Source organism: Vombatus ursinus, unplaced genomic scaffold, assembly GCF_900497805.2.
Source record: "Vombatus ursinus unplaced genomic scaffold, bare-nosed wombat genome assembly UNPS02014794.1, whole genome shotgun sequence".
In the NCBI taxonomy this organism is placed as follows: Eukaryota; Metazoa; Chordata; class Mammalia; order Diprotodontia; family Vombatidae; genus Vombatus; species Vombatus ursinus.
The window spans coordinates 18153985-18171224 of record NW_020954572.1 but is presented as its reverse complement, the minus strand read 5'-3'; the positions used below and the strand labels follow the sequence as shown (position 1 = coordinate 18171224).

Below are 17240 nucleotides of genomic sequence, written 5' to 3'. Positions count from 1 at the left end.
AGAAAACATATCATATATAAATACATATACATACACACACACACATATCTCCAATATTTTTTTCTAGACAAGAACCAAAAAGTACTGGACATGATGAGTCTGAATGTTGTTGTTCAGTCTACTCTTTGTGACCCCATTTGGCGTTTCCTTGGCAAAGATACTGGAATGGTTTGCCATTTCCTTCTCCAGCTCATTTTACAGATGGGAAAACTGAGGCAAACAGGGTTAAGTGACTTGTCCAGAGTCACACAGTTAGTAAGTGTCTGAGGCCAGATTTGAACTTAGGAAGATGAGTCTTTCTGACTCTATTCACTGTGCCTCCTAGCTACCTTATGAGCCTGAATAACATCACAAAAATGGAATTATCGAATACCTGACACTTTATATACTGACATATTTTACAAAACATTTTACATTATCACATTTAAGCCTCATAAAAATTCTGTAAAATAGTTATAGAGATATTACGATCCTCATATTACAGATGAGAAAATTAAGGTTTAAACAGCTGATGCTTCTTGCTCATGGCCACAGTCAGTGTTAAGAGGTATGGTATACCTTGACAGAAAATGACTGACTAATGATGTTGGGAGACATTTCTGGATTACAGATGTGTGTGCAGTCAATAATCAATTAGTTGGATGAAAGTTAAAAACACCAAACTGAAAAAGCATCACTATGAGAAGATGACGCAACAGTCAAATACAACTCTAACCTAACCTATTCAGACAAACTACTGATGCTAAAAATTGGGAAACGGATAATTGAAAACTCATTGATTACCACCATTTCCTAAAGAAGTTTAGTTGATATAATAAAAGAAGGAAGATAAAAGAGCCTAGAAACAATCTCAGCCACCAAACAATCTCTTTGCTGTGAAGAGACAATAGAAGCCAGAAGTAAAATCATTTGCAAATCAATACTGAGAAGGAATAGAAGAAGCTTAAAAGCAGTTTTTTTTTTTTTTATGTTTTCTGCAGTATTTCTTTTATAACAGAAGTAGTGGAAGGGGTAACGAATCTGTAGAAGGAAGAAAATGAGTCTTTCAGAAAGTTTGATTTAAGACCTATCTGAGCCAGATCATCAAACAGCATTCATACATGAAATTGGGAAAACAACAAATTAATGAAAAATGAAATAATATTTACCTGTGTTAAACAGCTAGAACTACCACATTTGGACTAACTTCTCAACTTCTGTTGGTCCACATTGCTCAGCAACTCATATGTAGCTTACCAAAGTCTCTAACAGTCCCTAACAACTTAGGGAGTTGCCTAGTGCAGTAAGGCATTAAGTGATTTGCCCATGGTCACCAAGGTAGTATGAATCATAAGTAGGCCTTGGGTACTCCTAACTTTAATACTGGCTCTCTAACCACTATACTACACTGCTTCTTGACGTCAGGAAAGTTTTTCTAAAATTCAGAGCTGTCCAACAGTGGAATGGGCTGCCTTAGGAGAGGCAGAAGCTGGACCACATTAAAGCAGAGATTTCTTTCAAGTTTGGGCTGGACTAGAGAGCTGCTGAGGTCCCTTCCTATTCTAGGATTCTACAGATAAGCAGTCCATAGGATCGGTACATCTATGTATCTTGTATAAGGACCATAGATGGAACATAAAATGGGCCAAGAATTGCAAAGGGAACCAGGTGGATTGTACTTGGGATACTACACAATTACTTGCCTTCTCAATAGGTAGGGGGAGGGGCTGGAGGAACAGAGAGAATGTGAAACTCAAATTTTTAAAAAATGTTAAAAATAAATAAAAGGATATTACACAGTGCTTTTAATGATTCCAAGCTGCTACCAGACATAAAACCTAACTTTTTTTTAAACACCAATATACGACCATAGTATCAAAATAAATATTCTTCCAGAGATGTCATATGGCCATGAATTGTGAAATGCCATTATCACTGAAGAATCAAAACCAGAGTCACCTAAAGAACAATGGAGAGATACATGAGAGGTTGCAACATATTACCAGTGATGAATTGTACCCAAGAAGTAGCATAAAAATTATCATCCAGAAAACCTGTTATCAAAAAAAGCAGATAGGCGAAGTGGCTAATGTGACAAAAAAGAAAAATGTTGAATGTTGGAGGGGATGTGGGAAAACTGGGACACTAATGCACTGTTGGAGTTGTGAACTGATTCAACCATTCTGGAGAGCAATTTGGAACTATGCCCTAAGGGCTATAAAACTGTGCATACTGTTTGATCCAGCAACATCACTGCTAGGTCTATATCCCAAAGACATCCAAAAAAAAGGAAAAGGATCTATTTGTACAAAAATATTTATAGCAGATCTTTTTGTGGTGGCTAAGAATTTGAAAACACAGGGATGCCCACCAATTGGGGAATGGCTAAACAAGCTATGGTATATAATTGTTATGGAATATTATTGCGCTATAAGAAATGACAAGTAGGATGATTTCAGAAAAACCTAGAAGACTTACGTGAACTGATTCAGAGTGAAGTGAACAGAACCAGAAGAATGTTATACACAGTAACAGCAATATTGTTCAATGAAGAACTGTGAATTACTTATTTCTGTTCTCAGCAATACAATGATACAAGGCAATATCAAAGGACTAATGGTGAAACATACTATCTACCTCCAGAGAAAGAATTGATATTGACTGAATATAAAATGAAACATGCTATTTTTCATTTTTCTTTTTTTTTTCTTTTATTCAAGTCTTCTTGTACAAAATGGCTCATATGGAAATGTTTTACATAATTGCACATGTATAATCTATATCTGATTGCTTACTGTCTCAGGGAGGGGGAGGGGAAAGAGAGAGGGATAGAATTTGGAAATCAAAACTTAAAATAAAAATGTTTAAAAAATTTTTTTAAAAAGCAGATAGGCTAGTCACATGGCAAGAGCAAAGAATAAGAAAAAGGAAGCCTGGATGAAGCACTGGTACCTCTTGAATGCTAAAAGATCTAGTGGAAGGTCTCCCAACAACCCATCCTCTATGGAAGATACAAGTGAAGACAAAGGCCAGAATCACACAGAATGAGAAGGTATTAATGAATTACAATCTATATTACTGGAGAGAATCCCTGTAGCAAGAAGATCATGAACCTTTTGAAATATTAAATTGAGAATAATAGCCAATACACTGGATGACAGAATCAAGATCCAAAAAGATGCTGACAGAATGTAACAATGAGCTAATTTATAATTTAATAGGATGAAGAAACAGATATAACTGTAAAGTTCTACACTTTAATTAAAAAAAACCAACAGCTTTATAGGTCTAGGATGAGGAAAGCATGGCTAGACAACAGCTTGTATTAAAAAGATCTGGATATTTTAGTAAACATCAAGTTCAATACAAGTCAATAATAATAAATCATATTTATTGAGTGCTTTCAATTTAATAAAGCACTTTTCTGACAACTATTACAGTTTAATAGGAGGAAAACTTCCTACTGGAGCTATGTAAAAATTGAATAAGCTACCTTGAAGAGCAGTGATAGTGAGTCCCCTATCAATGGACATATTGAAGCAAAGTCTGGATTACCACTTCTGGGCCATGTTGTAGAAGAGATAAGTGTTTAGGTACTGTTTGGACTAGATGACCTTTGAGATCATACTAAACCTTAACATTCTAATGGTCTCAGATGGCAAGTGCTGCTCCACAACCCTGGTCACTATAGCCCATATGAGCAATACCTGAGTCTCTCCCTCAGCTCTACCTCTAATGTAATCCAAACAAAATAATGAAAGCAAGTCACATCTGACTTCAGTTGTTAAGAAAAGATAAGTATTCAGGGGAAGATCTCTCTAACATCAATATCTACAGCCCAAAATCATCACCCAATGATCTTTCTACCCATTGTCAGTCTTCCCTCCCTCACTGCCACAGTAAAAGAACATCTTGTGACCTGTCCACAAGGAAACATATGGCTGAGATAATCAAGATGACCTACATACTATCCCCAAGGACTGAGGGTGGAATAAGGAGTAGGGGTAGGCAGAACACCTCCTCCTCTTCCCCAGTCTCCTTCAAGTTCACTGGACAACTAGCACTGCCTGAGAAAGAGCTGAGAAAGCTGAACATGGAACAGTCAGTGGCAGGCTTTGATATACTATTCCTGTCTGTTCTATATATCCATCTCTCCTCCCTAGGCATACGCTCCTGGAAGGAGATAAATAGTCCAACTAGAGATATAAGGGAATTGGGATTCTATTCTTTCTTCCTCAGAGGGCTCTTCTCCCTGTATGACCTCTGATTTGCTGTCCTTCCTCCTCATTATCTCTTAGGCTTACCTCCAGTGAGGAGGAATGATGAGGCAAGGTGGGCCAAGAATGCAGGTGAAGAGGGAGAAGACATTTCCCCACATTACAACTTCCTAGCCTCGATTATAGTGGATGGGGATACCTTACCCTACAAGATGTCTATTTTCCTTTTCCTAGTTCTACTATCTTCTACCTCTCATCCCACAACCCTCCTGCTCCCTTCCCCATTCATCTATTTTCCCATCCCTTCATCCCCTACCCCTTAAGCCCCTATTCCCTCCCCCCAAGAGCACTCACACCATGGGGGCTTCTCAGAGCGCTGCCGGAGCTGCAAAGGGGGTGAGTGAAGGGTCTGGGGTGGAGCAAATGGGCCCCCAGGAGCCTGGTTGCTGTGCATGGAATCAAACAGAGCTGGAGAGGGAAGAAAGAATACACATGAGTGGGAGTTTGAGTGTGCGGGGTCCAAGGCCTTTCCTCACAGGTCTCAACTACTGTACCCCTTCTCAGCCCTCTCATGTTGAAAAACTGGGAAGGAACCATTTCCAGAGATGCTAGGGGTCAGCAGAGGCCTATGTGTGATCAGATGTTCCTTCCTAGCCTTAGCCAGCCCTATCCTGCCATGGTCCTCCAGCTCAGACCATACCTTGGAGGAAAAGAGGAAGGGGTCAGAGGGAATCTTCATACCTGCAGATACTTGGGCATCTGTGTGCCGTTGGCAGACTGAACTCAGAAATTCATTCACTTGGCGAAGGGAGAGAGCGTTGTGCAGAGTCTCCAGTGGGTAGATGGTGGGCACCATGGAACAACCTTCAAATCCTGCCAGGGTTAAGATTTGAAGGGAACAAAGTAAGCAAAAAAAAAGGCAGAAGACACCTAACCAGGACTCAAGGAAGCTGGGAAAGTGAGCCCCTAAGGCACCAGGATAGTGAGCTATCTCTCAAAAACTAGTACCACTGAGCCCCTAGAAAAGTGAGATTTCCAGAATTACTAGGAAAGGAAATTCTGTAGATCCCCTGTTTAAGGTTACCTTTCTTTCCTTCAGTCCCCCGGACAGTCTAGCCTCCCAAAAAACTTGCCTCTAAAGACCCACAATTGCCCTATTCAAGAAACCCTAATCTATAAATGCCAAATTTAGGAGGAGATTATACTTCTACTGGAGTCAACTCCTAAAGTCTTCTGGGAGAAAAAGATGTGAGTATAGAGCAAGATACTACAATATCTGACATGAGTTGAGGTCACAGGATTGGGAGAAAGTAGAGGATTCTAGAATGAAAAGGCAATGGGACTATGTGGAAGGTAATGTTCAGGGTCTTTAACAGCATATGAAGTTGGAGGTGGGAGGATGGGTGGAACATGCAGATTCAGGAAGTGGGTAGGGAAGGTGGAATCTTTAGAAGTTGAAAGAGCATGCAGTACACACAGAGTTCAGCCCAGCAAAACCACATGCATGAGCAGGCTGGAGGATGAGAGTTCTTCCTTGGTTAATTTCCGTCACATCAAAAATCTCTCCTTTGGGAGGCCTCAGCCCCTATGGACAGCAATTTGCCAATCAGAAGAATGGATCAGGTTCTCTCCAAGGAAAACCACTTTCTTACCCCCTTCCCAATAATTTCAGTGTTGGTCTCCACACTCACTGTCCAGGGTAGTGATAAGAACAAAGCTAAATACATTTGTGATTTTAACCTTGAGGGCTGATGTGGGGGAAAATCCCCGTCTTGGAAGACCAAGTATGCACCTGAAAAATTATTTAATATATTCCTTCCCATATGTCCTCTATATATCCCTAGGGGTAGTGGAGGAAGAATAGGACGAAAAGGCCCTTAATATTCCAATCTCCCATACCATAAACTGGACCAACTTTGTAGCTCAAAGGACTCTGTCCCCTCTTTGCAACTCTAGCATATCTTCTCCCTACCTCTGGCCCTGCCCTTATCCCAGGCCTTGCTAAGGAAACCAAGGAAGGCACTTTCCAACGACTCTGAGCCTCCCTATTTTTTCCCTACTGTGCAGCAGCAGTAGTGGTGGTGGTGTCTCTTTGACCTTGGGTAATGTGCTCTGGCTCCTCAGATAAAGGGAACAAGCAGCCAAAAGGGAATTTTCTTTTTTCAGTGAGGAGTCAGAGAGAGGAAAGTTTCTTTCCTTTCTAAAGTGGAGGATGGTAGTAGGGGGGAGAAGGAATTATGGTAACAGAGGGAAAGAAATTTCTCTATGTTGAATAGATTTGGGTGCCTGGGGAACAATGGTCTGAAGATCAGTTCTAGGAGCAACAACAGTAAGGAGAAGACAGAAAAGGAGGCAGTAAGAGGCAGCAGGGTTAGGGGGTGGGGAGAAAAAAGAGCAGCCAACGCTACAGTTACCAGACAGCCTGGCCCCAGCACCATCTAAGCTGGTCAATGCACCATCACGTAGCCTCAGGAAAGGTATAGGTAAATACGCGGGCTCTTCTGCTAGTATAGCAACAAGCAAAGCAGCCAGCTGAGTAGAGAGGGTACCGTAGAGGCACTCAGGATCATCCTGGCCTGAACGTAGCCAGTTCCGGAAGAGGCGAAGGTGGTAGGAGCACTGGTGCAGGTGATGCGCCAGCGTGGCATCCAGGGAGATGGGCCAGCCCCCTGGGCAGTCGGAGGAGAAACTGCGCAACAGCTGGACCACAGGGTGCTGGTCATCCAGCAGCTCTGCAGGACAGGGCCATAAAGGAAAGCACAGAAAGACAGAGAAACGAGGGAGAGTGAGGGGGGCACTGCTAACAGAAGCATAAGGAGGAGATGGGGTTGTGACCCCAATGTATGTGGGCTACCCAGCTCCAAACAAGAGCTAAAAGAGGAGAGAGGGACGATGCCACAACATATCTTCAGCAAGAAAAAAAAAAGGATGGACAGGAACGCAAAATGAAGGCTGAGGAGAAAGCAAAGACTTGAGGCCCCTGCCACACCAGCCTCCCCTAGGCCAGCTCTGTGCATTTTTTTTTTAAAGATGTCTGCAGACTTTGTTCTCAGCAGGGATGAGCTGGCAGCAACATCTCAGCTTAAGCACCCCTGATCTTGATCTCTGCTGGGCAGTATTAGAAAAGGGCTGCTCCCAAGATCAAGGGGTTCTTGAAGATAAGATGGAGGTGATGAGGACCAAAGGCACAAAAAGGGACAAGAATGGGACAGAGATGAGCATCATCAAGGTTGAAACTGAAACTTGAACTGTTTCCAAGCGCTCATGCCTGGCCTCTCTGAGCCACACTCCGGGAGGACCACAGCCAGGTCCAGAAGACTGGGCAAAAGGTCAGGTACAGGAATACTGACAAAGCATGTGGAACCCGGCCAATCATATTTCAATAAAGTCACTGTATACAAATACCAGTACCAACTGGCATTGTTGGTTATACGACATGATAACCCCAAACCACCCTATCCCCCAACCTGGTACCTGTAAGATTTGAAAAGCAGTTTGCAGAAGTCCCAGGAGTCACTGCAGAGAAAGGGAGTCGGCCAGCCCTGAATTCATGACATGAGCCACTTTGGACTGTTTTTCATTTTCTTCCTATGGCTATTAAGTCTGACTGCATTTTATTCAGCTAGTGGGTGGGAGAGTTTCAATTTAATTCCATTTATGTGCTGGATGAATATTGATTCTTTTTGATGAATTGCTCCTTGTTGATTGCTGATCTCTATAATGAAACTGCAAAGGACTGCAGATATGGAAAGGCCCAGAAGGAAGGTGCAGGGCAGGAGAAGGGACAGATTCTTAGACAGGATCACAGGTTTAGAGGGCCTGATACAAGGGGTGGGTAAAGACGGCTGGGTGGAGGCTGAGCATAGGGCCAGAGAGAGAAGCAAATGTGTGAGTTAAGCATTCATGGTCAGGTTTGAGACATTATATAGATGGGCTATAGGCACTATTAGAGCTCATACTTAGGATTCTCAGACAGTTTTGCTCCAGAGACCGATCCGAAGAACACTAACTGGCCTTCATCAGAAATCCCAGGAATTTTTCAGCACACACGGACAACAGCTTATAGCCATTTCACACAGTCCTGGTCTCTTCTTTCATGGTATCTTGGCTTCCTCAAATAGGTTCAGATTGTGGTCTGATAACCGACCATATGTATGGTCAAGTATACTCCAGTCCTGTGATGTGACTGTCCCCATAAGGGACAGAGAATTCAGGACTAAGATTGTCAGGAGTAGAGCTGGGCCACGTTCTGGCCTCACATTTTGGGGAGGAAAGAAAATAGCTCTGCCCTTCCTCCAAATCTAACTTTTCCAGGAATCACTTTGAAGTCAAGAATTCTGATGAGATGATGGATGGTGTTAGGCATACCCATATGTGTCGAATGTGCTGCCATGAGCAACAGAGACACATGTCACCTCTGTGATTATGCTATCAGCCATGCAAAGTCTTGACCTTACCAGAGCCTCAGGGATATCCTGGAGGCCAGGAGTAGAAACTAGACTGTCTATTCCAACATGGCAACTCCCGGCTTCCCTTACTGCTACCTAGCAGATGTTAAATCTAAGAGCTTCTTGGCCAATATAACTTCCAATTTAAGGAAAGAAGACCGGCGGGGGCCGTAAGAGCTCTGAGGAAACAGGCAGGGTTGGCAAATAAGCAAAAGAGAACATGGCAGCAGTCCTTTCCTGCTTGGTCCTTGAACTCTCTCCAACCCTGCCTTCTTTTCTGTGGGAGGGCTGCCACCTCAGACTTCAAGAAAGGAAACATCAGATACTAGACTTCATTTTCTGGATTTGGAGGGTTGTTTTGCCTATGGTTTCTAAGTTCCATACTCTGAAGCTGGGGCTCCTGGGGAGCTCCAGGAATACTGGGGACACTCTAGGAATATGGGTTCTAGGCTTTGCTCTAGAGATGACCATGATTCAGAAGACCTAGGAAAGTTCAGAATCAGCTCCCCTTCAGCTACATATGCTGGCCTGGCCTCCACACTCTGAATGGGAGCACTTCTGCCATAAATTCTCAGGGAGGCTGGAGCATGTTCTGACTGGGAAAGTGGGGGTTCTCGAGTCCAGAAAGAGAAGGCAACATGGCCTAGTGTAGGTGGCAAGACTGGAGAGAGAACAGACAGGGAGAACCTAACACAAAGGCCTGATTATGCCCAGGGTCACAGTGGCAGATGGCGTGGGATTAGATTGGAAGCAGGGGTCCAGAATCAAGAGATCCCTCCAGGTAGCTGGGCTTGACCCTGATTCCTTTGAAGGATCTTAGCCCTTGGGAAGAAAGAGGTTGTGGCTAGAAAACTATTTACTCTAAACACAGATCCCCAAGATAAAAACAAGTATACAAAGGATTAAACTCCACTGCTGAGATGCCACTCCCTTCCCAACCCCCTCCCATCCAGGGTCCCACAAAGAACTCACAGTTCAACAGTCCGTGGACTGGTGCCCCAAAGCCCTCCAGGTCAGGTACCTGCAGTCCTAGCTCTTCAACTCCCTTGGACACTCTGACTTAATCCCTCCACTTCCAGATTCTTTGGGGCAAGTTATGCCCTGGGTAAGCTTAGGTTGTACAGAATGGATGCGGATAAACTGAGGGGATAATACTGCTCTTTTTTACTCCTCTCAGTCTGATGCTGGAACTGACTCCCTTCTTTCCCCCTGCCTCTACCAGACAACCTTCACAAATCACTTTGGGTTTCTGCCTTCCAGGCCCAGATGCCAGGTTAGTAGCAACATGAAGCAGATGGCAAGAGCACAAGAACCACACAGCATACATACAATGGTAGGAGTAAGAAGATGGGAAGAAACTCTGTACCCCATGGACTGAAGGTGTGAAGAATGGGAATGAGTGGGGGATAGGGCACGGTCTCCAAACAGGAAGGAATTAGTCTTTTCTCCTATATACCAAAGGTAGAGAGGGCCATTAAAAGATCCAACTTGCATGAGCTACAAGGGAGAAGGAAAAGGGTGTGAGGGTTTAGGCATTACATAGTACTCTCCCTGAGGATGGGAATAATTTTTCATATCTATACAAGGCCCCAAATTGGGAATGTTGTGAGAGGGACTTAAACAGAGTTTTAATGGTGATGGTGACAAAGATGACAATGGGGGTAATGGTGATGGAAGGTAAGACTGAGACTAGTCAAGAAGATAGGAACAGTGTAGGGTGTACACAGCCAAAGTGGTCATGATCAGAACAAGAGAATATTCAGGCAGGGGACCCAGTGAGGGACACAGCAAGGTGTCAACACACAGAGAAAAAGGAGAGAGGTCAGTGCCAGGGGTCAGATGTAAGTATCTGAGTCAGTGAAGGTGACATGATGAGGTATGACATCAAGTCAGAAGCAAACGTACCGTTAGTCGGATGCTTTGCAAACGACACAGAAAATCGCTTTACAGCCGGGACAGACAAGAACTCTGAGGAGAGAAGACATCATGGGGATTATACCTGCATCTGTCCCTTCCCCCTACACTAGACTCTACCTGCAACACACCCTTTTAGTCCTCTACACCCAAAACTGACCTCTTCTCAACTTCCGTACAAACACTTCTCTGACAGTTACATAAATCCTTCCCCTCGCAAAATGTCTCCATGAGAAATCATATCCCATTCCTACCCTAAGTCTACTCCATATGTTCTCATCTTCACCACATCCTGGGTCGGCTTCTATCTGGAAATCAAGTCCCAGTAGGACTCTTGGGCCCTATCCCAGATGCTACCTCAACTGGATCTCTTGGGTTCCAGCCATAAATGTGTCACACCCCTCTCTACTACTTGTTATCCACCCATAATGTCTAGAGTGCAGGAAAGAAAGGGTACAAGGTAGAAGTAAAATGACTGCAATGCACTTGGACAGCTATGTGGAGTGAAATGTACCTAACATTAGCAGGGGACTATTTTTTTCACCCACACAATAGGGCTACTTCTGCTGCAATGTCATCTGGAAGACTAAATGGTTTCTTAGCCACAGGCTCATAAAGGAGATGAAGGGGAGATGGGGTGGGCTAAGGATAGGGACTGCTGCCCCCAACCCACATACCATCTCGATGCATCAGGCTGGCAGGTGGGAGTTTTTTGCCATGGCTGCGAGCGTAGTCCTGGAGATTCGGGGCACTGGATGAACCACCCAGCACTGTGGTGCTGAACAGCCCTGTGCACTGTGAGCCTGCAAAGCCGGAAGCATGTTAGCAGCCAAACAAAGCTGCAACCACTACACACTTAACAATAACAACAACATACACACACACACACACACACACACACACACACAGCGCAAGGCCATTCATAGCTGCCACACCACCACACATAGCCTTCACTGCCACATACTACTATATTTGGCAAGTTAATGAAGGAGAGGGGCCTTGTGCACAGGCCCGTGGCAAGGGGGAAAAGTTGCTACTCCATGCAGTTTAGTCATTTTAGGGGAGTCAAAGCTGCTTGAAGGGATAAGTTATACTTTGTCCTCCTTCAGATGATTCCCTAAAATGTCTGGGGAGAGAGCTTCTCCTGGATTCTCCATACCTATTTGATGCTCCCCCATCCTGAGAACAGAGCTTGAGGCACCCCAGGCCCTTAAGGGCAGAGGGAAGAACTTTGGGTGAAGCCAGAGACCAGATTCCAGGGTCTTAATGGTTCCCTTCCACTCTTCTCATAGATTTTCATTCCCTCTGCCTCCCCAACCAAGCATTCAGAGCCTTAAACTTTCTCCAAGAAAGGAATCATGGGACTCAAATAATTTCAGAGCTGTAAAGAACCTCGGAGATCACCATACACACCCTCCTTCTTTTACAAAAGAGAAAACTAAGACCTTGAAACTTTATGTTCACTTGGACAGGTCTCCTGACGGTTCAATTCCACCAACAAGCAAAAAGAATGTTTACTCCTTAAAATGGTGTAGAGCCCTCTACCCCTGTTTAAACTCGCACATTCCTCTTACCTCTTTCCCCCCAAAAAAACATTATAGGGCACTATAGTGAGCTCCACAGTCAATGAACACTGTATTGAATGCCTACTGTGTGAGAAATACCATTCTAGGCAATGGGATACAGAGGAAAAGATAACAAAAATAAAAGATATGATTACTGACCAAAAAAAGACTTACTATCAATCAACAACTATCTTTACCTAAATGCAGTACTGAAAGTCACATGTATACATGGTAGGGACACACATAGCCTTAGGGATTACATGATTTTAAAGCTGAAAGGACCTTAGACATTATCTAGGTCAACCATTTTATTTTATAAATGAGAACACTGAAGGTTAAAGAGGTGAAGTTAATTTCCCAAGATTAGAGAGTAAAAGTGGTAAAAGTGGCAGAGCCCAGGTCCTCAGGTTCCAAACTCATGACTCTTTCCTTCACAACACTTCTCTTCTAAGGGGGAATCTTCAGGGGTGAACTTCAGAATCATAAGGCCAAAACAGAGAAAAGATCTTGGTGAAGTCCATCAGGTACAGGATCCCCAAACAAAAGGAAAGATAAGAAGGGCCACTACCCCTAAGATCTGTCTGTCCCACAATGGAAACAAGATGCCCCTAGATGGACCTGTCTTATGCTCTGAACGGGTTTTTTGCCCTGCAAAATGACTTAGTGAGAGGATGAACTCAAGCTGCTGCCTAAGGTCCTATGACTGGCAGTTCCCATTATTACACTTTGTCAAGGCTCCTGATTTGCATTTACAAGAGAAATAATATCAGACCTGTTGGGGAGTCCTTGAGTATCCCTTGAGTCTATAGGGAGGGGACCAGGATCACAGGGGTAAAAGGTCTACCTAGATCAAGGAATGAAAGAAAGTAGTTCAGATGACAGATTCTGTTCTGGTCCTCAGAACCAACTTTTAAGGAGAACCTTTAAGTCAGCATTCTATTCCTGATATAATGATTTGTCCTCATCCCTCATATTTGAAACAGGCTCTAGGATGAAGGCTCTAAAAAGAGAAATGAAGAAAAATGGATCTGATCTCAACAATCTCTGCTCTTCCTCAAAACAAATTAGCTCCATTTCCAGGCCTCACCAGCTCTGCTCCCCCATTAGTCAGACCTACCCTATTGGTAGGAAAGACTTCAATCCTTTTCTGTTCAGCCTTGGGGTAATAATCTCTGGGGAGTTTTTTCTGGATCCCACAACTTCTACTGAAATCTAGTTTCCCTCTTCCTACTCTATCTGTGCAACTACCACCATTTAGCTGGTACTCCCATCTATTCTTCTGTGGGAGTGGTGTCCCTTCTAAGGCATTTGGGAAAAAGTGCCCCAAACCACAGATCTATATCCCACCTTTAAAAGAGATTTTAGATGCATCCTTCCCAGAAAAGGATGGTAGGGCAGTGAACAAATACCCTTATCTAGTGTTCTGATCAAGTTCTAACCTGTTTGAGGCCAGGGTGAATTCCATGGACAAAGACAGTGAGACCACAGATAAAGCTAGGCAAATGAGACTAAGTAGGATAATAAGAGGCACAGGAATCAGGAGACCAAGCTTAGAGTTCCCAAATATGTGTTCCTGGTGTCAACCTTAAGCCACTAGCCTGATACCCAGACACTGATATAAAGGAGATACTGAGTGGACAGGCATCTCCCTCCTACTGACCAACACGCCCTCCTCCCCACCTCCCAAACACCAAGATTCTTTCTAAGTATCCTTTGGTCCAAGGCATCTTTAACAGACATTCAACGTTTGCCTTCATCACCTCGCCCCCCACACTTACTGGAGATCTCCATATCAAAGAAGTACCACCCCCTTGCAATTTTATTTTTACATTTAGAAAGGAGAAGAAGGGAATGAGGAGAGGACAGAGGAAGAGGGCATGGGAGTTGGGAAAGAAAAAGCAGGATTAGGATTCAGGAAGATGGTCTTAGCTCTTCAAAGAAATTGTGGAAGAACTCTAGGATTCAGAGCTCTGTATCTGATGACTCTGGTGGCTCAGAGTCTCCTACTTCCCTTAAGGTCCAGTTTAGACTGGAAGGACTGAGGAAATCTAGGGAAAGAGAATGATGCAGACAATCAAAGGAGTGATTTTTTTACAGCTGGAAACCAGTCACCTGATTTCAAAGTTCACATCCAAAGTACACTTCCTCCCACTTCCATTTCCAGTTGGCAACAAAAAATTTAGGTATACCCAACTCCCAGGGTTGGGAATGGCTGCAGTCATAGAGCAGACCTCTCTACCCAACACAGAACAAAGGTTGGGAAACCATACCCAGGCCACTTTGTTTCATTTCTGTCGGGGGACGTGAAGACTGGAATAGACGGTAACTAGCAGGTCGTGAGGATGAAGTCTCAGACAGCACCTGTGGGAAAAGAATCATATGTTACCATCTCCCTACATAAGCCAGAAAACTAAAACCCAGGTCCTAAATCTCTGGTTCCCTGTAAAGTCAAGCAGTCAGTATCAGAAGAGCTAAAGGGCAAAAGGGCACTGATGGGAAGATGTGAGGGAAAGACAGGTATATAGAGAGAAGAGCTGCCCAGGCTCTCTTCCATAATGGAAACCATTTTGCTCCCTTTCCCCACAGCCCCTTCCATTCCAGATGAGAAACAATCATGCCTCCTACGCCATAGTCCTAGCACAGAAAGCTCCCTGTTTCCTATACACTCCTTCTTAGGGTTCAAAAGGTTTACAATAGCTCAATTATAAACAGAACACAATCTGGACGAATCCCCCCCCACCCCATCCCCTGGCCAAGTCTTTGTATTAATGACTCCTTTTTTCCATCTCTACTTGCACAGGGAAGGTAGAAAGTTCAGTTGCCCTACAACCATACCCTGTGCCCTCTTTCCTACCTTGTCTAAACCCTACCCTATTCTACCCTAGAAATTAAAAATGGATTTTCAAGTAGACCACACCTGATCATTTCCTCCAACCACCATGCCGTGCCCTACCTGGAAGATGTGCTAAGCCCCTAGATCCCAAGCATTAGAGACAGAAGATGGGAAAAGGAAAGGGGATGGGGAGGGGGACCTGTACACAGGATGCCAGGTGGGTGGTCAACATAGCCCTGGACTGTAGGCCAATGGCAGGGAGAGGTCAAGGGAGGTCTCTTGACCTCCACTGGCCATACCCAAAGGGTCAATTTGGTCAGCCTGCCTGCATGCTGCATACTTGTGACCTGCAAGCAAACCAGATAAAGAGCTGGTCACAGGGCTGCAGAAGGCCACCCCTCTACCTCCAGCTCCTACAAAGCAAAGCTAGTTAGAACTGGAGATACAGACTACTTGGATACATATGGTATCAGAGTCACACATTCCATAGCCTAATATACACATGAATATGGAGAAAAGGTAGAAGGCAAGTAGCAGAATGAGACAGGATTGATTAAATGACAAGGTTACATAAACAGAGAATAGAGAATGAGGTTAGACAACACACCGAGGTAGGCCAGGAAGATAGCAATCCTTCCCAGGCAGAAGGCTGGACTGGGGTTAGGGCAGAAGGATCCCTATAGGCTCATAATAAGGAAGTTAAATAATCAATAATCAAATGAAAGTGTTCAAACCCTCTAATGATAAAAGAAACACAAATTAAAACAACTCTGAGATGTCACCCTTCACCTATCAAATGGGCAAAGATGGTTAAATATGATAAAATTAAGTGCTGGCCCTCCTATGGAAAAACAGGCATGCTTTTACTGGTTCATGGCTGGTGGAGCTACGAATTGGTTTGATTCTTTTGTTAAGCAATAAGGCATTATATGAGAAGCAGTATGGTACAAAGGATAGAAAGCAGGCCCTGGAATGAGGAACACATGGGCTCAAATCCCTCTGACACATACTACCTGTATAATTATGGATCAATCTCTAACCTCTTAATACTCCAGGCAACAAATACTCTAGGTTAACAAGTAAATGGCTGACCTCATCAATGGAGAGGACATCCAAATCAGTGGTTCTCTACACTAATAAAATCACAGGTCAAGACCCCAAAAATGGCATTAAATAATACATCTATAAAACTGTTCACACCTTTTGGCCCCAGGACTCCATTACTAGGATTAGACCATGAAGCTGTTATTGACAGGATTTTTAAAAAGACCTGTACAAAAATATTCCAAGCAATGATATTTGTAATATATAAAAACTAGGGGAGAAAATTGTATCTGATAGACTTAACCCTTCTCATCAATACAAGGAACTAAGACATCTCCAAAGGCCTCACAATGGAAAGTGCTATCCATATCCAAAGAAAGAACCATGGAGTTTGAATGCAGATCGAAGCATACTATTTGCTATTTATTTTTCCTTCGGTTGCATTTTGTTTCCTCTTTCTGGTGGTTCCACCTATTGGTTCTAATTCTTACTTACAACATCACTAATGTGAAAATATGTTTAATAGGAATGTACATGTATAGCCTATATCAAGATTGTGCACTGTCTTGGCGGGGGGAAGGAGGGGGAGAAAAATTTAAAAACTCAAAAGCTTATGGAAGTGATTGTTGATAAAACAAAATAAATTAATTAAAAATTCTGTATCTGATTAGAGAATGGCTGAACGAACTGTAGTATAAGAATGTAAGGGAATACTACTATGCCATAAGAAATGACAACTACGATGAAGACCAAGAATTCAGAGAGGCAAGAAAGACTTATATATGCTTAAAAAGAGTGAAGTAAGTAGAACCAGGAAAACAATATACATCATGACAACAATGTAAATAGAAAGGACGACAACACGACAAAAATCTCTGCTATACAATTATATTATAATAACGTTCAAAAAAGTTTAGAAAATGTACTTCCTTAGGGGCAGCTAGGTGGCGCAGTGGATACAACACCGGCCCTGAAGTCAGGAGGATCTGAGTTCAAATCCAGCCTCAGACCAAACACTTGACACTTACTAGCTGTGTGACCCTGGGCAAGTCACTTAACCCCAACCGCCTAAAAAAAAAAAATTGTACTTCCTTCCCTTCATTGCAGAAGGTACAAAATTATGTCATGTCTGTCAGATACAGTTGATATATTATTTAGGTTTTTTCTGGACTGAGTTTTTTTCTCTTTGTTTTTTAAATCTTTGCTACTAATAATGGCTAGCTGGTGGCACAGTGGATAG

General features: G+C 43.3%; 1 protein-coding gene across 6 annotated transcripts in view; it reads right to left on the bottom strand.

The window, feature by feature from the left end:
• Positions 1 to 17240, bottom strand: part of PPIP5K1 (diphosphoinositol pentakisphosphate kinase 1) — a 43166-nt gene that overhangs the window by 10101 nt on the left and 15825 nt on the right. For 2 of the 6 annotated variants that reach the window (XM_027869960.1, XM_027869964.1), the window contains 5 exons: positions 14394 to 14484; positions 11236 to 11361; positions 10550 to 10612; positions 4938 to 5069; positions 4551 to 4664 (listed from right to left, as the gene is read on the bottom strand). In XM_027869960.1, the coding sequence (XP_027725761.1) occupies positions 4551 to 4664; positions 4938 to 5069; positions 10550 to 10612; positions 11236 to 11361; positions 14394 to 14484 (526 nt within the window). Of the gene's footprint in view, positions 1 to 1790; positions 1939 to 4550; positions 4665 to 4937; positions 5070 to 10549; positions 10613 to 11235; positions 11362 to 14393; positions 14485 to 17240 lie in introns of those variants that run through there. The other 4 variants (XM_027869965.1, XM_027869962.1, XM_027869961.1 and 1 more) reach the window with 4 other exon arrangements.